Source organism: Mesoplodon mirus (assembly GCF_964341445.2).
Source record: "Mesoplodon mirus genome assembly, chromosome: 14".
Classification (NCBI taxonomy): domain Eukaryota; kingdom Metazoa; phylum Chordata; class Mammalia; order Artiodactyla; family Ziphiidae; genus Mesoplodon; species Mesoplodon mirus.
In genome coordinates this window covers 56,047,472-56,071,939 of record NC_138990.1, presented here as the reverse complement: position 1 = coordinate 56,071,939, position 24,468 = coordinate 56,047,472, and the positions used below count along the sequence as shown (strand labels likewise).

The 24,468-nt window shown below is 37.1% G+C and overlaps 2 protein-coding genes across 3 annotated transcripts in view; both read left to right on the top strand.

Moving 5' to 3' along the window:
* Positions 1-8,429, top strand: part of MAP4K3 (mitogen-activated protein kinase kinase kinase kinase 3) — a 193,967-nt gene extending 185,538 nt beyond the window's left edge. For both annotated transcript variants that reach the window (XM_082641992.1, XM_082641991.1), the window contains 5 exons: positions 291-359; positions 438-530; positions 3,677-3,747; positions 6,253-6,308; positions 6,981-8,429. In XM_082641992.1, coding sequence (XP_082498118.1) covers positions 291-359; positions 438-530; positions 3,677-3,747; positions 6,253-6,308; positions 6,981-7,068 — 377 coding nt within the window. In that variant the 3' untranslated portion in view covers positions 7,069-8,429. The remainder of the gene's footprint in view (positions 1-290; positions 360-437; positions 531-3,676; positions 3,748-6,252; positions 6,309-6,980) is intronic.
* Positions 8,430-12,489: 4,060 nt separating this feature from the next.
* The window catches only part of CDKL4 (cyclin dependent kinase like 4), a gene marked incomplete at its 3' end in the record, with an annotated part of 47,956 nt that continues 35,977 nt past the window's right edge, over positions 12,490-24,468 (top strand). Inside the window, 1 exon segment of the mRNA XM_082642703.1 lies at positions 12,490-12,527.

Below are 24,468 nucleotides of genomic sequence, written 5' to 3'. Positions count from 1 at the left end.
AGAAATTAATCATTGCCATAATACAGAAGATTAGACTCCTAATTTCACATATGAATAAAATAGTGGCATCACCAATAGTAATGACAATAGCTAACCCTCCATTAAGCACTCACTTAGTTTAGCTCTTGCATCAAATTTTGAATCCAAGCCACCTGGCTTAACCACTACATATGTATAGTTAAAAATATATATCCATTTCAAATTCAGTGATGTTCAGAATTCTTTTTTTAATGTCTCTGCTTTAAATATTACTGTTTTCTCTAAGTTTTATTGAGTTTTTTGTGTTGTAGATACCCCACAGACAAGTGTTACTCATGTAACCCAACTGGAGAGAGATACCATTCTTGTATGCTTGGACTGTAAGTTTTTATTTATGAATATCTTATCTTAATGAGGTTTTTTTATCTTAGTTTCTGAGTGACTTTTTTTCTTTCTAGGTTGTATAAAAATAGTAAATCTCCAAGGAAGATTAAAATCTAGCAGAAAACTATCATCAGAACTCACCTTTGATTTCCAGATTGAGTCAATAGGTAAGCCAGAGTTTTGTGTTTCTTGTTTGATTGCATTATGAACTGCTTAAAATAATTAGTCTAATACTTATTTGAAATTATAAAAATATATTACTAAGGGCTCATTCTTTTAAATTGTAGGATGTAATGAATATGAGGTGAATATCAGTCTTTGCTTTTACACATTCTCTAAAATAGTTTAACAACTGTGACATAATCTGTAAATAATGTTATTTTCCCTACAGATTTGACATTTTCAAAATAAATAATTAAATATCATTATTCATAACCTAGTTATGAATTTCCATTTTCTCCAGACTCCTGCACAGTTCCCCTATAAGTACTTTAAAATTTAGTACTCAGTATAGTCTTTTGTATTTTTGCTGTTGTAGCTCCTGATCAGAGATCCATAAGTATATGGAATTTCCTTCTTGCCATTTTTACATTTTGCTTGATGAGTTTTTTCTGAAAACGGATTTCTTACACAATCAGTATTCTAAAATGATTACATTCAGGAAAAATAAGGTGAAATGATCATACACAGTTTTTCTGGTGTCCTTTATCAGTAAAGATATTTGCATGTATATGCACTGGCGGATGGTAGGGCCAAGGGCAGATAGTTCATTTGTCTTATTCTTGGTCCTATTTTTATTCTTTCTCCCAGTTAGAATGCCTCTCTCCCAACAAGCAAACACTGATGATAATAAGAAGCCAGTTTTGAGGGACATCTGCTCAAGATGTTAAAATGGAATCCATATTTAAAAACACATAGCTAGCTCAATAAAGAAGACAAAGAACAGAAACTCAAAGTAGTATGCATTCCTGAGTGGTAAAGAAGACTAGCAGTGTCCCACAGGAGATGGGGAACCAGAGCCAGGCTTGTGGTTTGAGGTGCTTACTAATCAAGACTCTCCCCACATAAGGCCTCGTGGTTTTATAGGGGATTTTTATCCACCGTTGAAAGAAGGAATAGTTCCTGTGCTATACAGACTGCTTCAGATTGTAGACAAAGAAGGAATGCAGAATAAATCAATGTTTAACACTATTGATACTAAAATCAGTTAAATTATACAGAAGACAGAATTACCCAATCTCATGAAAATAGATTTTGGAAAATCTGCATAAAATACTAGCAAATAGAATTCCATATCATCGAATAGTAGACTTTACCTCAGAAAAGCAAAGATGGTTCAACATCAGAAAATTTATTGATGTAATATAGCACATTAAAGATTAAAAGCGAAAAGTTATGTAACTCTTCAGTAGATGCACAAAAAGCGTTCAGTAAAATCTGTCATTCATGATTTTTTTTTAAAAAACAACTTTTTAGAAATTAGGAGTAGAAGGAAATGTCCTTCCTCTAGCAAAGCCTATTAAAAGTATTGTGTTTAATGGTTAAACTAACTCCCATTAAGTTGGAGAATGAGATAAGGATGTTTGCTATCATCACATATCATCACATTTCAACATAGTCTCATTGGACTATGAAAAGGGAACTATGAGGATTAGAAAGAAATAAGTAAAATGTCCTTTTTTTGCTGATGGTATGAATATCTACTAGAATATACAGCTCTAAACTGTTAGAACCAGTAAGCAAATTCAGAGTTGCTAGATAAGAGTAACACAGATGGATAGCTTTCTGATATGCCAGTAAGACATGTAATCAAACATATTTAAGACCATCATCTAGGAAATTCCAAATTATTGTTTAAAAGCATAAAAGAAGATTTAAACAAATAAATTACAGCGCGTCCATGGATAGAAACACTGAATATGGGAAAGATGTTAGTTCTTCACAAATTAATCCACACGTTCAGTGCATTTGCAATAAAAATCCCAGTAAGGTATTTTCTGCCACTTGATAAGCTGATCTTAAAATTCATATGGAAGGGCTTCCCTGGTGGTGCAGTGGTTGAGAGTCTGCCTGCTGATGCAGGGGACACGGGTTCGTGCCCCAGTCCGGGAAGATCTCACATGCTGCAGAGCGGCTAGGCCCGTGAGCCATGGCCGCTGAGTCTGTGCGTCCGGAGCCTGTGCTCCGCAACGGGAGAGGCCACAAAAGTGAGAGGCCCACGTACCGCAAAAAAAAAAAATCATATGGAAAAGCTAAAGGCCAAGAACAGTAAAATAAATTTTGACGAATACTTGCCCTACTTGATATTGAAGCTTACTATAAATCTATAGTGATTAAGACAGTGTGGGATCAACACAGGGATAAATAGAAGAGTGGAACAGAAGAGAAGGCTCAGAAATAGACCTACGTGTAATTGGAAATTTACATCATATGTCAGTGGGGAAGTGATGTCCTGTTCAACAAATGATGCTAGTACAATTGGTTATCTGCAGGAAACAAAATCAGACTTTTTCCTCACTGAATACACACAAAAGTATATATTAAATATGTAAATACAAAAAGCAAAACTAGAATTTTTAGAAGGCATATATGCCTGTATCCCAGTAATTCTATTTCTAGGTGTCTACCCCAGAGAAAATTTTGTACATGTGTTTAAGAAGAGGTACAAGAATGTTTATTGCAGCATTTTTGTAACAAAAAAATTAGAAACATCATTTGGTTCATCATACTAAATGTATAAAAGTTGGAAACATCCAATATAAAGTTTACACTGATAATGTGAACTTACTGTGTTGTAATAGTAAAAACATGCATGAGAACAACAGATACCAAGTACGTAACAGTGGTTATCTCAGGGAGGAAGGAAAGGTTAGAATACAACTAGAGTAGGAGTTTATAGGGATGCTGGCTGTATTCATTTTTATTTAAAACAAAAAGCAAATACGGCAAAATGTTAGGATTTGAGAGTTAAATGGTGGATACGTGTGTTTTTAGGCTATTCTCATATTTTTCTATATGTTTGAAATATTTTATCAAAACAAAAATTTCTATAGCAAAAAATATTTTCAGCGAATTTTCTTTTTCTTATCAAAAAGATGAGTAAGGTCTGTATAGTATTTATGCTATATAGTAGTATATAGTGTATACTGTGTAGTTCTAGGCAGTATGGTAAAGATGCCATTATAAATATGGAATGACTAACACTAGTTATTAATTGAAATATTGTTATGCAAGGTAGAAAGAGGGATGAAATAATGCTTATCAGCTGAACTCTTGTGCTATTAACAGTAACTGAGCTGTTCTTGCCTGCTAGTTTGCCTGCAGGACAGTGTGCTAGCTTTCTGGAAACATGGAATGCAAGGTAGAAGTTTTAGATCTAATGAGGTAAGTAATCTTTTAAAAAATTATGTCCATTAAATAGTCATGAAGCATTATCAAATTCTACATCACACAGTATTCTTTAACTTTGGAAAATTCCTGATTGATGCAAGGAATACTTGATTTGCTCATTTTATTGATATTTTCTGTATTCAATCTAGTGATAAAATTAATGGCACGTACTTTATAGCAACCTCTCTCTGTCCATTCAGTCAAACAGTTTCAGTGCCTATTTTATGTGCTTCCAGATAATCACCCTTATATTCAGAACAAGAACTTCCTAAATACTGCTAAAAGTGAGCCTACTCTGATTTTCTTTCAACTTTCCCAGGCCGTCACCTGGAACAAGAGTGCTGATGCAGGCTCTGTCTGTCTTGAAGCACCTTTTCTACTTTGTATTTCAGAAATAATGACCAATGCAGACGATAAGTAAAGGGTTCCACATTTCTCTTGAAGCCACCTTGCCTATTTCTGGTATTCTTATCTCCTTAGTCCTTCCTACCTTAATTTAACTCCAGGAATAATTGAACTCCAAGTCATATGACGTATTTAATTCAGTTCATCATTTATGCCAGAAAGTGCTGGTGTTATAAGCATGAACAAGACTTGGTACTTGCCCCCTAGAATATTACAGGCAAGTAAAATCATCCTAAGTTCTTTCAATAACCCCAAGCCAGTCTCAGTAGTAACTTTTACTTGAGCATGGGAGGGAAGGGAAAACATTAGGTGCCTCAAGCAAGAAAATAGCTCATTTGTGTTTTAAACTGTTGTTCGTTAAGATCAAAGCATTTCTTCTAACCAGTAAACAGTATAGCAGAATGATCATGAGCGTGGGTTCCTGAGGAGACACCTGGGTTCAGTCTCAACTCTGCTGTTCAGTAACTGTGTGACCTTGACATATCACTTAACTTCTCTCTGCCCGTATTTTTTCATCTGTGAATTGAGGATAACAGCATAGTACTTATTTCATAGCGTTGCTAAGATTAAACAAAAGGAAGTATGTGTTGTGCTTGGCACAATTCCTGGCCTATAGTAAGTATTCAAGAAAGGTGGATGCCAGTATGTTTCTTTTTTTTAAGTTGTTTTTTTTTTTGTTTTAATGTGGACCACTTTTAAAGTCTTCATTGAATTTGTTACAGTATTGCTTCCATTTTATGTTTCGGTTTTTTGGCCACAAGGCATGTGAGATCTTAGCTCCCCAACCAGGGATCGAACCTGTACCCCCTGCATTGGAAGGTGAAGTCTTTAACCACTGGACTGCCAGCGAAGTCCCACTGCCAGTATGTTTCTAAGAGTAATTCCCGCAAGAGGGCTCACCTCTCAGGAAGATTTTTTTTAAATCACCTGAGGGAATGGAGCCTGGAGATAAGAACAGTCAACAGCTAATAAACACCAGGCAGAGAAAGAAAGGCATCATAGGATACAAGAGAATGGTTTAAAAAAGATAGTTTGCCCAAACAGTCACCTGAGGGGCTTTTTCACACTACATAAACAGCCCTTACTAAATACAACCTCTCCAAAAATGCTATGTCCTTCAAGTAGGCAAATCCCAAAATATTGAATACTTTGAAGATCATGATGTTGAACCGTTACTACTGAAGTGAGCATGTTGTATCCTTCAGGTGTGCTAAGTTACAAAAGAAGTCAAGAATCACTGACTGCTGTTTCCAGAATAATTTCAGTTTCAAAATCAAATTGTTTTTTCAGCCTACCAAATTTTGGGGAGAAGCTACTGCCATTATAATTGGGAATGTTTTGCTTTCAGTAAGCAATAAACAATGGGTTTCTCTTTCTCCTGTAGACTTAGTCTTAACTCCCCAACTGGTAATTGGTCACACTGAGGACTTCTTTAAGGACATATGCCATTAGAAAATATTATTTCAGGAGACTTGGAAAGAAATGGGAAAGAGAATTGTTATCTACTGAGCATTTCCTTAGCTAGGCATTATACCCATTAATACTTACAAAAATACTGCAAGATACCACTGCACAGTAAACATTGTCTATCCCATTTTGCAGAAGGTAAAACCGTTTCCAACAAATTACATACCTTGTGCAATTGTCACAGCTAGTAAGTGGGAGAGCTGGGATTTAAACTGGAGTCATGAGTTTGTCCCATCATACCACACTGCAGCCTTTTAAGTGAAAGGACCATACCTAAGTGGCTTACTGCTGCAAGAGTCTTGCTATTAGCATTAAGGTGACTGACAGGAGGTTTCTGATAAATAAAACGAACTAGGTGCTTTGCTTTTAACTTTTTCCGTTGAAGTCTGTATGCCAGCAAATGGTTTACTACTCTCATGTTTTTATGATTAATTCAAAATTAGCCAAATTTTTCCTGGACTAACAAATGGATGCACTTATGTGCTGATTTAACAAGTTAACAGTCATACAGGGATCTATTTCCATCTTAGGAATTATGCTTCTTTTCTATAGAGTTATAAATTAAATACCCATATAAAATTTTGTGCCTTTCATTTCAGAAATTAAATTGATATTTTAATTGAACAGGTCACACAAGAAATTTCAGATAGCACGAGAATTTTCAGACTGCTTGGATCTGACAGGTATGAAAAGGAGTTGTATTAAATACATAGTTCTAAACATGTTTTATAAATCCAACATGAAACTGGTTTCTTTTTTGAGAGAATTGAAATTTCTACAGTAATATATTCAACATTATATTTTTCATAATATAAGAATTCACAGGTCAGAAAGTTATGAAACCTTTGAGAATGTGCCTGATCTTCCAGTTACCAAGAATATATAGATCTGTCAGTACTGCTTTTGCATTAAACGTAATATCTAAAGTATGATTTACAGGACAAGAAAGAGGAGATACCATACGCTAGCAAACAGAAAAGTTTTCAGTTTTAGTACCAATAGGATTTGGAGTTCTATTCTGATTTACTTTCTGATTCTCGAACTACAGATTGTTTTTAGAATTCATGATAAGAATTAGGTTCCCCCAACTTATTCCTAGTACAGGTTTTACCCCTCTGACTCTTAGGACAGCACTGGCTTAGAGGTGGGAGGTGGTGGGCAACAAAGGTGTACTTCCCAGAGCTGGAACTGACTCTTCAATTATACTGATTTGCAAATGGTTTTGGCCCACATATCAGATAAGGAGCATTTATTAGAGGCATACAATGAAGAAGCAGTGGAAGAATTTTCTGCTAACATTAGTTTTCAAGAATAACTTTGTTGTATGTTTTTTGTTTGTTTGTTTGTTATTTTAGGGTCGTGGTTTTGGAAAGTAGGCCAACCGATAACCCCACAGCAAATAGCAATTTATACATCCTCGCGGGTCATGAAAACAGTTACTGAGAAATGCTGTGCTTTGACAGTTAACTCTAGAGAGAAAGAACACTACCACTGCGACATTAACGGATGCTTGAAGCTGTACAAAAGCTGCAGTTACCTGGCTTCAGTTACTTGTAATTTATTGTGGCATGAGACAAGATGGGGAAATTTTTTGTTTTAAGTGGTATGGATATATTTAGCATATTGAACCACACAAGTGCTTAATTCACTGTTATGTAATCTTTGTACATATAGGCAGTATTTTTCTGTGAAACTTCATATTGCTGAAGACATACACTAAGAATTTATGTAGATAATGTATTTTATGAGATGTACAAGTTAAGTGTCTTATCTGTACAGATGTAAATGTTGATGAAAATGCAATTGGGATTAATATTTTAAGAATCCTTTAGTATATTCTTGGGTGCGGCTATATTACAAAATGGGATGCTGGCAATGAAACCGTACATTTAACACTATTGTATTTTTATTATATGTAATTTAGTAATATGAAGATAAATCTTGTAACTTTTAAAACTGTAATGGAGGCTGTAATCATTTTATAATCTTGTTTTTAATTTTAATGCAAGTACACTGGTGTGTTTATATTTGCACAAAGTATTGATATGTGATGTATTAAGTCACAAAAGTAAGCTGTGACATCGTCAATATGCATTTGGCTCCCCAGCATCTTTTTAAAATGTATTTGGGTTGTTTTCTATGTGAAACAAACCAATTAACCCCCTGTTGTAGTAACTGGTCTTTTTGTATTTCAGCAGAATCCTGTAAGATTGCTTGTCTGTGCTTAAAAACAATACCTTTGAAAAAATCTTTGAATCACAGAACAGCGGTACCGCGACATAGCACTGCGGTTGTCTGAATTACGGCATGCACAAAGTTTAAGTTAGCATTATCAAAGAGTGCACACTGAACATTTCTTATAATCACTTTGAAGAACTATAGCATTCCATAGAGCAAAGTGGTTCAAATTTCTAGTGGGATTTTTACTTCTGTTGGCCTTATTTTATGATCATTTTCATGTTTCTTTTGATTTAGAGTATTAACACTTGGCCAAAATAATTTAGTTACTACCTCATATAAACAATATAATGGTTACTACACATCACAGGAACTTAGTTTTGGTTAAAGTCATTTTTGATTGCTTTTTTCCAGTGGAATATTTATATACCAAGTTTTAGAAAAATGCACACCTTGGCTCTTTTTTGGTATATGTTCTTTATATTTTAATGTGAATATATACACAAAGAACAAACTAAATTGTGATTTATGTTCTTCATTTATTTTAATTGACAGTGCTTTTAAATATGTTCCTGATTGTACATAGTGTAAAATAAACATGTTTTTTAACATGCTGTTGTATAGTAGCTTGTCATCTGGTTTAATCTGTATATAGTGAGACTAAAACATTAAGGAGAAAAAGTTTTTTTAATTATTCTAAAATCCTTAAGTAACCATTCTGATCCTTCAGATCTTGATTTTTTATTTGGTCTGTCTCCTCAATTTCATAAAGGGGTAATATTCCCACATTTGTGAAAAGGGCATCTTTTGTAGAATCTTCAATTTCCTGATCAGGAAAATTAGTGAAACATTCATAATCTTTTGGTTAGAGCGGGGCTCGGCAGACTGCACTTCTCAGCCCAATCCTGCGTAATGCCTATTTTTATAAATGAATTTTATTGGAACAAATTCGTTTGCATGTTGTCTATAGCTGCTTTTGCAAAAAATACAGTTTTCCCCAAAAAACTATATTACCCACAGAGCCTAAAATATTTACCATCTGACCCTTTATAGAAAGAGTTTGCTGACTCCTGGGTTAGAGAAGGGAAGGGAGAATGCAGTTCTGGAGGCAAGCGGGGGAAGATTATATGTGGGAAGAACTGGGTTGGGGATCACGAGGTGACATTTCTACTCTTGTTAATGCTTCTGCCTGTTGTTAGGACCTTGGATAATTAACTCCAGAACAGTTTCCTTATCTAAAAATGTGACTTCTAAATCATACAGTTGTTAATAATCATAGCAGCTGTGTACATTTATCACTCTGCTCAAATACATTCTGACTAATCTTAGCACTAATAACTGAATAATGACTTTTAAAAACACATCTTTATCACTATAACATTATCATCAGTTTATTGAAAAACAGACTCATGGAAAAGATTTTCAAGAAATCAATATTCTGTCCTTGGCATTTATTGACAAGGTTGTTGATCCTTTTTCTGGGCCACTGTTTTTTCTAGTTTCCAAGTCCTATAAATTATATAAAGGGTCACATCTCAAAAAAATTTAACTTTCACGTTTAACTGTCAAGCATTTCAAAATATTTCCAGAAGATAACGTATACAACTGGTTGTGTGTTATGTATACAGACCCCTGGAATCAGTCTTTGAGATAGAGGCCCAGTAACCTATGTTTCTATGAAGCTGTACAAATGATTTTGATGTGCAGCTCTTCATGAGAACCACTGGCCCAACACTGAATTTAAATCAGTGTTTCTGAGTGTGGTCCAAGTATCACTCGCCTCAGAATAATCTTTGATGACACTTAAGAATGCAATAAGAGGGCTTCCCTGGTGGCGCAGTGGTTGAGAGTCCGCCTGCCGAGGCAGGGGACATGGGTTCGTGCCCCGGTCCGGGAGGATCCCACATGCCGTGGAGCGGCTGGGCCCGTGAGCCATGGCCGCTGAGCCTGCGCATCCGGAGCCTGTGCTCCGCAGCGGGAGAGGCCACAACAGTGAGAGGCCCGCGTACCGCAAAAAAAAACAAGAATGCAATAAGGATGCGCCCACTAACTTCTGATTGAGGATCTTTATTCACTCAAAAGGAAGAGAGCCACTGACTGAAATGTTGGAAAAGATCTGTTTCATCTTCATTGAAGTTTAAAGCTGTCTGTCTTGTTAGCTAGTTTCTTAGACATTGGTGTTGAGAAGAATGAGATCAATTGTTTCTGGGCCTTATTGGCATCATTCATCTTGCTAGTATGTCCCCAATTTCAGTAGAGACCAGGAAATAAAGGATAGGTATCCCTTTTCACCATTACTAGAAGAAGGATAAAAGTGTGCTATACAAAATATAATAATAAGTGCCCAATGCATGTGTTTGTGCTGTTCCACATGCTTTACATAGATTCTCCCACTGAAGTCCCAGAACAGCCCAATGAGATAGGTAGGTATTGTTAACACCGTTTTACAGATGAAAAAACTAAGACACAGAAAGATTAAAAAACTTGCCCAAGAATATAGCCGGGAAGTAGTAGAGCTAGGATTTGAACCTAGGCACTCAGTTCAAAGTGTATACTCTTAACTACTGTGCTAAACTGTGTACTACACAGAATATATGCAGTATATTCACCACCCTCTAAAATACACTCTAGCATTTCTCCCCTGAAATTACACTTATTTTCTCCAGGAATTGGATTTCAAATTCTGATTTTCACTGTCTCTTTGCAGCAAGAGAAATTAACTCTCTGTCTTAATTTTTCACTTGATCAAAAAGGATTTTCCTTATTCAAAGCGTTTTGTATAAGAATAAAAGGATTTGCGTATAACTAATTTTACAATTAAAGCTTATGAAATATGTCTAGTCAAAACTCATTACAAAGACTTTCTTTTAGTTTGCTCTTATGAGATAATTATTTAACTAACATACATTGATCATTTACAGTAGATCCAAGCTCTTTACTGGCACTGGGGAAAAGATGGAAAATCGTCATTCCCAGTATTCCAGGAGCACACTTGGATGAATAAAGATAGATTTAAAGAACAATTCAAACGGCCGTGCCTAATTCTGGTTTGGGAATAGGAAAGCCTTTGTGCAGAACGTTGTATATAAGCCAAGTTGTTGATAGATGAAGAGGAGTGTATCAAGTGCAGAAAAAAATCAGGGTAGGGAGCTGTAAGCTAGACTAAGGCATATGCAAAAATGCTGCTTGTTCAAGGAATAGTGACGTTAAATGCAGCTGAGCTTAGAGTGTGTGGAGAAGAGTAACAAGGCATGAAGCTAGAAAATAAGGATGGGCCTGATTGTGAAGAGCTTTCTAATGAGAAGAGTAGCTCTAATAGTCAACTGTTATGGAAACTGCAGAGATCAAATACCATGAAGATGAAAATAGCTGTTGGCAAAAAAAATAATAAATAAGGGGGAGGGACTTCCCTGGCGGTCCAGTGGTTAAGACTCGGCGCTTCCAATGCAGGGGATGCAGGTTCGATCCCTGGTGGAGGAACTAGGATCCCACATGCTGCGTGGTGCGGTCAAAAAAAGAAAAAAAAAAAAAAAAAAAAAAAAAAAAACAGACGTTGGGTTTGTACCTAAGGTTATGTGATCTCTTGTATCCTTACTGAGAAAGTTACCTAAATAGCATGATGAGGGCAAAAATAATAGAGAAATAAGTTGGTGTTAAGCTTACCTGGGAGTATGTTTGGTCTTGAAGGAGGTAAAGGTTTCTGTTTTTGTTTTTATGTCTGTTTTTTGCTTCTAAAGATGGGCAGAGATTAGGACATATTTCTAAGCAAATGAAGGAAATGGAAAATGGAAGATAGATGACAAAAAGGGAGAAACATTACCTCTGAGGGAAGAAGGGAAGTATCGACATCCTAAATCTGGGCATGATGGAGAGCATTTTACTGATGCTAAACAAAGTGTGTATGTGCTCATTAACAACAGAGATAGTGTCTCCAAGTTCCTCTTGGAAACAAGAAGGGTAGACTTTGGCAAAAATTATCTATTCCATTGTTAATACCTATACCTCCATATAGCAGCATTCATCACATTACTTGTTTGCTTGACTTGATTCCCCGCTGGGTGGCAAACATGTCTCTCACTCTGAATCAGCCCCACATTCACTAGTACGATGCTTGCTGAATTACGAAAATGGCAGCAGTAGACCACAGGTAATACATAAAACTGCTTGTTACCAAAAAGCCTACGGAAGTCTGCTGGAAAGCTCTTTGGACACTAAGGCGGAACCGAAGAGTAAAGATTAAGAGCATCTGGCCACCCGAAGGTCTCTGCCCAGGCAGGAAAACGAACTTCTGTAACTTCAGCGTTTATATTTGCTTAATTTTAGTGCTCCCGAGGCCTTGGATAGGAACAGGACTTGGTATAATCACAGTGTTATGGAAAAGTGGTTAAAACGTTTCCCGAGTGCCTCCTTCAGGGCAGCTTAAAAGGGTTCTCGGAGGAGAAACTGCTGCTGCGTTCACACTCTGCCGTTAAGGGCTGGCCCAAAGGTGACCCACCGAGATGCTGAACCCGGGCCTTGGGCTTCCCCTGCGGCGGGCGCCGGGGGAACCGGCTCCGGAAGCCGCCCTGCCCCGCGCGGCCTGAGCGTCCGGTTGCCAGGGAGACGCCGCGGCGGTGGCGCACGGGAGTCGCTACGCAGGGGGCGCTGCCTGCGCACTGCGTCCCGCGCTGGAGTCGGGCTGAAGGGGCTGCTCGAGGCTGTGTCGCCGTCCCACTGTCCGCGCCGTAAGTGCGGCGGTCGGCGGGCGGGGTCCGGCTGTGAGGAGGGTCGGCGCCGGGGGTGATGGAGAGAGAAGTGGAGTCTGGACGGAGGCTCCCAGAGAAGGGAAAGTTCCCTGAGAGAAAGGGCGCTCCCTTGCCGTTCGTTCGGCGGCCTCTGGAGGGACAGGCAGGGGTGGGGGAGGGGCTAGAGGTGACAGTGACTCCCGCTGGCCGCACGACCCACCCGATGCGGGCCCCTGGGGAGCGGAGCGGCTGCGCTTTGGGAGACACCTGTGTGGCCGAGAAGCTGCACTGTCATTAAATGTAGGGTCAAGACTAGTTTAGAGGCCTGGAAATCAAGTGGCTTATGCCAGAAGTCCAGATCTGTTATGTGTTCACATGAAATGTGAGGCTTTTAAACAAAATTAGTTTCTTGGGTTATGTAAATTATATGGGCTTTGGTTTTCTGGGGGTGCTTTTAGTTAATCCTATTGTACTATCACTAGGACAAGTTTATAAACACGTGTGTGTACTTTTGAAGTTCTGCGATTCAGTATTATGTTTATAAAACATGCAGAATGCTTTTATAGACCATTTTCCTGGTCAATTTTATTAAATATAATTGCATGTTTGGTTGCTCTGGAAACAATAACGACAACATATCAGACTGACTTGTAGCCTGTAGAATCTGTAACTGGTCTGGCCTGGTCCTGAAAAGCTCTCCTTACCCCCCCTCATTCCTAATGCCACTATTTACACAAGTTTCCTCTAAACTTTTAGATTAGGAAATTAATGTGTTTTTTCACCCCATTTTCTCTCCCTTTCTTAATTTTGTTTTTCTTCTCTCAGTGTATCCTTTAAAGGCTGGCTAGAGCCTTCATGACCTGCTTTTGTGATACAATCATGGAAAATAATCTGCCTTCAGGTGTTTTCTCGGTTTCTATGTGCATCCTTTTGCAAATCCTCAAGACTAAGGAAGTTAAATAGAAAATTTTCAAAGAATTTAATAATCTGCTCGATTATCTATTTTATCTGTCTATCTTCCTATATTCAACAATTGGCCCAAGTCGATACCTGCTTTTGCCTTTGTACACAAAACTTCGTTAACTTAATACTCAAATATTTGGTAACTTCTGAAGTCAGGAGGCCCTGTAGCCAAGAGGTACATAGGTTCAGACTGAAGGTGACTAATGATTAGGAAAAATATTTTCTTTTTTTTTTTTACATTTTCATCTATTCCCTGCAAGTAGCTATCTCACTCTTTCATCTTGATTTCCTGACCAGGTACTATTTTAACAATCAAAACGTATTACTGCCTTTGCTTAAAGAAGAAAGATACTTATTTAGTGGAAAGGTTAGAGAATAAAATTATGGTAGGATTACAGCAGACAGGTTGAGCACCTACTATGTGCCAGACAGTGGGCAAACAAGGCACATCAGGCGTAATAAATAATGTGTAAAAAAGGAGTGGGGGAACTTAACTCAGTATGTGTGGAGAGAAAGAGCTTGCCTTTGGGGATTGGGGAGGGCTAAGCAGAAAAGACACTTGAGTTGAACTGCAAAAGATGAAGAGGATTTCGAGGTCAAACCTCCCAAGCAGCGGTTGGTATACGTAGAGACTTAGAGACTTGAAAGTGTTTGGAGAAGAATCTGAGAAGCACTGAGGGAAAGGTCCATTGGGACCAGGGTGGAAAGGACTGTAAATATCATACTACAGTTTGAACTTTATTCTGTGGCAGTAGAGGCCGTAGCCACTTTTGAGGAAGGACGATATCTGATTATACTGATGACTGAGAAAGATGTTTTTGTTTTAATTGAAATATGCAGGAAAAAAAAGTGATTCGAGGGGCTTCCCTGGTGGCGCAGTGGTTGAGAGTCCGCCTGCCGAGGCAGGGGACAGGGATCCGTGCCCCGGTCCAGGAAGATCCTACAGGCCGCGGAGCGGCTGGGCCCGTGAGCCATGGCTGCTGAGCCTGCGCGTCCGGAGCCTGTGCTCTGCGACGGGAGAGACCACAACAGTGAGAGGCCCGCGTACCACAAAAAAAAAAAAAAAAAGTGATTCGACACTTTAGTCCCACTATCTATAGGTTTTTAAAATAGCTCTCTTTTGATATAATAATTTCAAAGCTGCAAGCATAGTACAATTAACTCCCATACATTTACATTCATTAATTGTTTACATTTTGCTTGTTTCTATCTCTCTCTGGGTATATATATATATATATATATATATATATATATACATATACATATACATATATATGCATATTAATTTTTCTGTACTGGTTGAGGGTAAGTTTGCAGACATCATGTCCCTTTATACTTAAATAGTTCAGTGTATATTTCCTAAGAACTAGGACACTTACATAACCACAGTAAAGATTACCAAAATCAGGAAATTTGATATCTGATTCACAGTCAATATTTATGTTTCACCAGTTATCCCAGTATGATTCTTTATAGTTCTTTATTTCCCCATTCCAGGATCAAACCCAGATCCACATTACATTGCATTTTCACAACTCTTCAGTACTGTTCAGTCTGGAACAGTACTTTGACCTTTGTCTTTTATTTGTTAAGAACACAGACCAGTTATTTGTAGAGTGGTCCTCGATTTGGCTTTGTCTACTGTTTCCTCATAATTATATTCAGGTTTTGCATTTGGGGGCAGAAATATCACAGAGGAGATCCTGTGTCCTCAGTGGCTCATTTCACTCTTCTAGAAATTGCATGTAAATGGAATCACATAATATGTGTTTTTTGTGTGTGTGTGGTTTTTCTCAGAAAGCATTATATATGTATTTTTTATATTATTTTATTTTATTTTATTATTTTTTTTATGGTACGTGGGCCTCCCACTGCCGTGGCCCCTCCCGTTGCGGAGCACAGGCTCCGGACGCGCAGGCTCAGCGGCCATGGCTCACGGGCCCAGCCGCTCCGCGGCATGTGGGATCCTCCCAGACCGGGGCACGAACCCGTATTCCCTGCATCGGCAGGCGGACTCTCAACCACTGCGCCACCAGGGAAGCCCCTATATATGTATTTTTTAATGTTTATCACATTATAGCATGTATCAGTACTTTGTTCCTTTCTGTTTTTTTTAATTTTTATTGGAGTATAATTGATTTACAATGTTGTGTTAGTTTCTTTGTTCCTTTCTATTGCTGAATAGTATTTCATTGAATGGATAGTCGTTCATCAGTTGATGGACATTGGTTTGCTTTCAGTTTGGGGCTCTCATGAATAATGATACTATAAATATTTTGGGAACTCCCTAACGGTTCAGTGTTTAGGACTCAGCACTTTCACTTTTGGGGCCTGAGTTCAATCCCTGGTCAGAGAACTAAGATCCCACAAGCCACCGGGCCAAAAAATATATATATTGATATATATTTGCAAACATGTCTTTGTGCAGACGTATTTTTTAATTTTTCCTAGATAGATACCGAACAGTAGAATTGCTGTTTACATTTAACTTTTAAGACATTGCCAAATTGTTTTGCAATGGAACTGGGCCATTTTACATTCCCACCATTAATGTAAGAGTTCCAATTTCTACATATCCTTATCAATACTTGATATTGTCAGTTTTGTGGATTTTAGCCATTCTAGTGGGTATGTAGTGGTTTCTTATTGTGGTTTTACTTACTTATTTATTTATTGGCCACGCCACATGGCCTGTGGGATTTTAGTTCCCCAACCAGGGATCGAACCTGCACCCCCTGCAGTGGAAGTGCAGAGTCTTAACCACTGGACCACCAGGGAAGTCCCATAACTGTAGTTTTAATTTATATTTTCCTTGGCTAATAGCATCCTTTCATGTGCTTATTAGACATTTGTGCATCTTCTTTGCTGAAATGTTTATTCAAATCTTTTTCCCATTTTTAAATTGGATTGTTTGACTTCCTACTGAGTTGTATGAGTGCTTTATGTATTCTGGATACAAATCTTTTATCAGATATATGATTTGCTAATATATTTTATTCCGTCTGTGGCTTGTCTTCATTCTCTTAATGGAACTTTTTTTTTTTTGGAAAAGCAAAAGATTTTAATTTTGATGAATTCTGCTTTATCCGTTTTTTCCTTTATGGATCATGCTTTTGTTGTCATATCTTAGATATCTTTGCTTAATAAGATTACAAAGATTTTTTCCCGTGTTTTTTCCTAGAAGTTGTATAGTTTTAGCTCTTACATTTTGGTCTGTGATCCATTTTGAGTTAATTTTGGTATATTGTGTGAAGTAGCTATCTAAGATTTGGGGGCTTTATTTTTGTTTTTTTTTTTATTATCCCAATTGTCCTAACATTGTCTGATGAAAAAAAATATTCTTTCCTCGTTGAACTGCCTTGGCATCTTTGTCAAAATCAATTGATCATTGATCAAAGGGTTTACTTCTTGACTCTCTGTTTTGTTCCATTGATGTATATGTCTATCCTTAAGCCAATACCATACTGTTGATTTACCATAACTTTATAATAAATTCATTTCGGTGGCTTCTCTTGTTGCAGAGCACGTGCTCTAGGCGTGCAGGCTTCAGTAGCTGTGGCACGCAGGCTCGGTAGTTGTGGCACACGGGCTTAGTTTCTCTGTGGCATGTGGGATCTTCCCAGACCAGGGATAGAACCCATGTCCCCTGCATTGGCAGGTGAATTCTTAACCACTGCACCACCAAGGAAGTCCCTATAATAAAATTTGAAGTCAGGTAATGTAAGTCTTCCAAGTTTGTTCTTATCCCAAGTTGTTTTGGCTCTTCTGGGTCCCGTGTATTTTCATATAAATCTTGGATTAATCTTGTCGATTTCTACCCAGAAAGAAGCCTATTTTTTATATAGGGATTGAATTTAATCTATAGATGAATTTATGGAGAACTGACACCTTATTGAGTTTTCCAATCCATGACCATGGCATTTCTCTCCTTTTATTTAGATCTAATGCAATTACTCTCAGCGAGGTGGACAGATCTTGTACTTCACTTGTTAAATTTATCTGTAAATATTTTATTCTTTTGATGTTATTGTGAGTGGAATTGGTTTTTTAATTTTATTTTCAAATTGTTTGTTGCTAGTATAAAATGTAATTTTTATTGTATACTGATATTATATCCTACTACATTGCAAATTGGTTCATTAGTTATAGTAGCTTTTGGCAGATTCAGTAGGATTTTTTATATACAGTAGCATGCCATTTCCAAATAATGGCAGTTTTTCTTTCCATTTCCAATCTATATACTTTAAATTTCTTTTACTTGACTTACTGCACTGGTGAGAACTTTCAAAACAATGTTAAATAGAAGTGGTGAAAGCAGACATCTTTTTCCTCAGTCTTAGGGAGAAAGCGTTCAGTTTTTCACCATTAAGCGTGAAGTTAACTGTAGGTTTTTCACAGATGCCCTGTAGGAAGTTCCCTTCTCTTACAGTTTGTTGAGATTTTTATTGTGAGTGGTTGTTGGATTTTTGTCATATCTACTGAGATGATCATGTCCTTTGTCTTTTTTTATTTTATTTTATTTTATTTTGCGGTACACGGGCCTCTCACTGTTGTGGCCTCTCCCGTTGCGGAGCACAGGCTCCGATTGCGCAGGCTCAGCGGCCATGGCTCACAGGCCCAGCAGCTCCGCGGCACGTGGGATTTTCCCGGACCGGGGCACGAACCCGTGTCCCCTGCATCGGCAGGCAGACTCTCAACCACTGCGCCACCAGGGAAGCCCATGTCCTTTGTCTTTTATTCTATTAATATGGTGTTTTACATTATTGATTTTCAGATATTAACCTTTCTTACATTCCTGAGGTAAATCCCTCATAGTCATGGCATATATCCATGTTATATGTTTCTACTAATTATTTTGTTGAGGATTCTTGTGTCTATGAGAATAATGATCTGTAGTTTTCTTGTGATTTCTTTTTCTGACTTTGTATCAGGGTAATATATTGGCCTTATAGAAGCAGTTGTGAAATGGTCCCTCTTCTATTTTTTAGAACAGTTTGTGAAGGATTGGTATTAATTCTTCTTTGAATGTTTGGTAGAATTTATCTATGAAGCCATCTGAGCCTGGGCTTTTCTTTGTGGGTAGATTTTTAATTACCAATTCAGTTTCTTTATTTTTTATGGGTGTAATAAGATTTTCTATTTTTCCTTGAGTCACTTTGGTATTTTGTGTCTTTTTAGGCATTTGTTCAACCAAGTTGTGTACTGTGGTTGCATAAAGTTGTTCATAATATTCTCTGTTAATCTCTTTAACTTCTGTAGGGTGGTTCTGATTTTAGTAATTTTTCTTTCTTTTTTCTTAGTCCATCTAGATAAAGGTCCATTAATTTTGTTGATCTTTTTAAAGAACTAAATTTTTGTTTTATTGATTTTTTGCTATTGTTTTTCTGATGAAGAGTCAGTCAGTAAGCATATTGCTGTTCCCTTGTATGTGAATGATTCTCTTACTGTTTCTGAGATATTCTCTTTGTCTTTGGTTTTCAGCAGTTTGACTATGATGTATCTAGGTACAGATCTCTTTGTGTTTATCCTATTTGGGGATTTATTTAGCTTTTGAATCTGTAATTAGTGTTTTCCATTAAATTTAAAAGGGTTTTGGCCATTACTTCTTCAAATATATTTTTCTGCCGCTTTCTCTCACTCCTCTCTTTCTGAGAATCTCATTACAATTGATTTTTAAAAATTTTTTATATATTTTATTTTTGGCTGCATTGGGTCTTCATTGCTGCGTGCAGGCTTTCTCTAGTTGCAGCAAGCGGGGGCTACTCTTTGTTGCAGTGCGTGGGCTTCTCATTGTGGTGGCTTCTCTTGTTGCGGAGCACGGGCTCTAGGCATGCGGGCTTCAGTAGTTGTGACTCACGGGCTCTAGAGCACAGGCTCAGTAGTTGTGGCGCACAGGCTTAGTTGCTCCACGGCATGTAGGATCTTCCTGGACCAGGGCTCAAACCCGTGTCCCCTGCATTGGCAGGCGGATTCTTAACCATTGTGCCACCAGGGAAGTCACCCATTACTATCGAGTTTTGTCCCACAGGTCTCTGAGGCTCTGCTCATCTTCAGTCTTTTATCTCTCTTTCATATTGGTCATTTTCTGTTAATCTATTTTCAGACTTACTGATTCTGTCTTCTGCCATCTCAAATCTGCTGTTGAATCCATCTATTGAATTTTTCATTTCCATTGTATTTTTTGACTCTAAAATTTCCATTTGGTTCTTTTTTATACTTTTCATTCTTCTGTTGAGATTCCCTATTTATTGAGTCATTGTCATATTTTCCTTTAATTATTTAAATCATAATTTGTGTAAATTATTTGATCATATTTATAATAGCTACTTTTGAAGTCTTTGTCAGCAAAATCCAACACCTGGATCCCCTCAGAATTCACTTTTATTGACTTTTTTTCTGAGTATCAGTCACACTTTCCTTTTTCTTAGCATGTCTCATAATTTTCTTTTTTATTGAAAACTAGACATTTTGGATAAATATTATCCAGAAATTCTGGATTCTGATTTTTCTCCCCTGAGGATTTTTTTTTTAATGGGTTGATTTTTGTTTTTGCAAACTGCCTGTATTCCAGAATCTATCTCCTCCTAAGTGTATGGCTGCTAATGTTTCTGTTCAGTTTTTTATTTTTTTGGCCTGGCTTTCTAGAAGTCACCACTGTCTGCATAGCTTAGTGGTCACTAATAATTTTGGCAGTGGTGGTACTCAAACACCTCCAGCCATAAGTCTTTCATCTCTTCTAATGGGTCAGCGTGTGGGTTGGAGAGTGCATTCAGAATTCAGTCATCCTCAAACCTGCCCAGCTTTAACTTTTCTCAAAGCTTTCTCAGGTCTTCCCTATGTATGCCCAGAGTTTCCCAGTTAGCCAGAGATGTGTGGAAAGTTAATCTAGCCCTTCTGTGGTTCTTTCATTTTTAGGATCTTCCCATAAATTTCTGGCTATTCTACACCTCACCCCAACTAGAACCACATTTTCAGGCTTGAAAAACTGGTTTCTTTCCCATTTGATTCATACTGAGTATTTAAGCATTTCACTGACATTGTTGTCACAGGTTTTCAACATCTGAGCCATATCACACACATCCCCTCAGGAGAGAGGCTGCTGGCTCATGGCCAGTCCACACTGGTAATACTACTACACTCATTGAGCCAAGGTAGAGGGGTAGATGACGGATGGCAGCAGCCTCAGGCAAGAAGCCACTGACTCCCACTGTTCTTAAGTGGGGTTCTAGCAGCTTATCATAAATAAATACTTCTCCATTTGCTTACTGCTTTTTGCTCGATTTCCAGATCCTTAAAATTGTTGTTTTTATTTTTGTTTTTGTTTTTTGGAGAGTTTTGCTTGGTCTTATACGTGTGTTTTAGTAAGAAGATTTGCCAATCTCTTTACCCCACCATAGTCAAAGTCTGACCCCTTGTGCTTTTTTGTGGGATTTTTTTTTTTTTTTAAGTAACTTTATTTCCTATACTGAAACCAGTCTAAATTCTCAATCCCTAATTGGGCAAATTTTGGTAACCTCTATTTTTCTAGGAAATTATCCATTTCATCCAGGTTTTCAAACTCATTTGCATAGATGCCTGCAAAATAGTCTCACGATTTTTTTAAAGTTCTTCTGATTTGATGGTTATTCCCTCTTATCATTTCATATTTTGCATATTGTTTTTGTTTCTCCTTTTTTCCTTCATTAAGTTAGTTAATGATTTGTCTATTTTAAATTTTTCAAGGAAGCAGGATTTGGGTTTATTAATTAGATCTATTTTTTGTATTCTCTGCTTTATTAATTTCTGTTTCAATTTATTGTTTCCTTTCTTGTGCTTTATTTTGGTTTATTTTGTATAGTTCCTTTTCTATATTTTTAAATTTTGAACTTGATTTGTTAATTTTTAGTCTTTTATCTTTTATTCTATATGTTCCTTTTGATCTCTGGCTTTTCTTCTCCTTACTGCTTTATGTCAGGGTACCTCAGCCATGTCATTATTGACATTTTGGATCAGATAATTCTGTATCATGGGGATCTGTCCTGTGCCTTGAGGAATGTTTAGCAGCATTCCTGGCCTCTGCATACTCATAACAATCAGAATGTCTCCAGATGCTGAAAAATTCCCCTGGGGGCCAAAACTACTAGTTGAGAACCACTACTTTAAATGTGTCTCATTGATTTTGATATGTTGTATTTTCTTTATCATTTTTTAAAATTTTATTAGTTTAGTTTGTGTTTCCCTCTTTACCCAAGAGGTGTTTAATAGAAGGCTTTTTAGTTTCTAGGTAGAAGATCTTTTTTTATTTATGTTTTTAAATTTTGTTCCAATTTCTAGTTTGATATTTTATGATCAGAATGTTATTTATAATATTTATACTTTTTGAAACTTCCTGATGCTTTCTTTGTGACCTAATATATAAACAGTTTTTGTGACTATTCCATGTGTGCTTGAGAAGAAGGTATATTCCAGATTACCAGAACGTAGAATTCAATGTATATTTCTCCTAAAGATTTACTCTACTGGTTACATTGTTTAGGTCTTCTACATAGTTAAATATTTTTGTTCACTTGCCTTGTCTTTTACTGAGTGATGTGTTTAAGTCTCTCATTATTAATTTGTTTCTATACATTTCCTTGCATGTCCTACAGTTTCTGCTTTATAACAGTAATTGCTGTGTTATTGGGGGCTATTATATCTACATGGTGAATTTTTGCTCTTAGCATTAAAAACTGCCCCCTTTTGTCATATTTAATACTTTCTTAGCTTTAATTTTACTTTGTCTGACACCAGATCACAAACTCCTTTCTTATTGTTTCCATTTATCCTGTATACCTTTGCCTGTCTTTTTATTTTTATTTATTTATTTATTTATTTTGCGATACGCGGGCCTCTCACTGTTGTGGCCTCTCCCGTTGCGGAGCACAGGCTCCAGACGTGCAGGCTCAGCGGCCATGGCTCACGAGCCCAGCCGCTCCGCGGCATGTGGGATCTTCCCAGACTGGGGCACGAACCCGTGTCCCCTGCATCGGCAGGCGGACTCTCAACCACTGCGCCACCAGGGAAGCCCTGTCTTTTTATTTTTAACCTTTCTGTATCACTTTATTTTAGGTGTGTCTCTTGCATACACCTTGCTTTGTGAACCAAATTGAAAATCTTTCTCATTTAATAAATGACTGAAGCCCATTCATATTTATTGATACAACTTATTGTGGTCCCTATTTGCTGTATTGTTTTATGTTATAATTATTATGTACAGAATGTTAAATTTCCTGTGTTTCTTTACGTGTTATGTTGGATTTTTATTTTTTTAATTTCTTTTAGTATTTAGGAAAGTTTGTATTTTTGTTTAAGTAGTTACCTTTAGACTAATACTTTGTTTTTGTTTTTTTTTTTGGCTGCGCCGTGCAGCTTGTAGGATCTTAGTTCCCCGACCAGGGATTGAACCCAGACCATAGCAGTGAAAGTGCTAAGTCCTAACTGCCAGACCCCAGGGAATTCCCTAGACTAATACTTTTTTTTAAATGCTCTTAGTCCTTGTTTTCTTATTTAACCTTTTATTCTCTGGTTTGTCTTTTTTTTTTTTAATGGTATTTCTTTATTCCCACTTATTCAGTTATCAGTGAACTTATTCTGTTTTCCTTTTTCTCCATTCTTTCAACATATTTTTAGTTGCATTACTTGCTACATTATCAAAACTTATAACATCTATAAGTTGTTTTCCTTATGTATTATTCTTCCACTTGTGTATCTACCTTTGTTTTAGTGTTTAATTGAATACATTAAATGTTCACTATAAATCCTTTTGCTGAAGTTTTCCCAATCAACTCTTGGTTGGGTGAAAGTTATCCTCATAGATTTTTTTAAGAAGGGCTCATGAATGTAATATTCCTGGAATTCTTGCATGTTTTAAACTCTTTATCTATAACCTTGATACTTGAAGGACAGGTTGGCTGAGTTAAAATCCTTGGTTTTCACTTTATTCCCTTGAATTTCTTCAAAATGCTGCTGCATTTTCACTTTGCATTGTATGTTGCTCTTGATAAGTTTGATGTCACTCTAATTCTCTTACACTGAAGTTATTTAGTCTTATGTCTGGAGACTATGAGAATATTTTCTTTATCTTAATAGTTTTATTCAAACATATCTCTGAGTTGATTGTTCTGGGTCAGTTTAGCCAACTACCTGATAGGCCTTTCAATGTGTACATTCAGATCTTAGTTCCAGAAATTTTTCTTGGTTTATAGTTTCAAATATTGGTTCTGTTCCATTGTTTTGTTTTCTTTTTTAAGGAATTCTAGTTATACCTTTGCTGTGTTTTTTTTTTTGCGTGTCTTCCATTTCAACCACTTTCTCTCTAAACTCTCTTCCTTCTTTCCCCTTCATTTTTATTCTCTTAACTGCTATTCTGCCTTTCTTTAATTCCTCATATTAAATTTTTATTTCTATTCTCCTGTTGGCATCTTGTTATTTAGTCTCTTTCTGAGATTATTTTCCTTTCTCTTGCATTTCTTTCCTGAGTTCAATCAACTATCATTTTATTTTTTCATCAACATTTGGTCTTATTATTTGAGTTTCCAATTTATTTTTAAATTTTATTTTATTTTATATATTTTGGCCATGCCGCGCAGCATGTGGGATCTTAGTTCCCCAACCAGGGATCGAACTCACACCCTGTGAGTTGGCAGCATGGCATCTTAACCACTGGACCACCAGGGAAGTCCCTGGCTTTCCAATTTAAAGTGGCTCTTCCTATCTCCAAATGATTGTTAGAGGATATTTAAATCAGATATCGTGTTAGTTTTCTTACGCTTCATGGTTAGGTTTCTTTGGAATGATTTTTTTTGGCCATGCTGTGCAGCTTGCGGGATCTCACTTCCCTGACCAGGGATTGCACCAGGGCCGCTGCAGTGAAAGCTCTGCAATCCTAACCACTGGACTGCCAAGCAAATCCCTCAACCTATTTTTTTACTCCCTTATCAATCACTGTTCCAAGGAACTC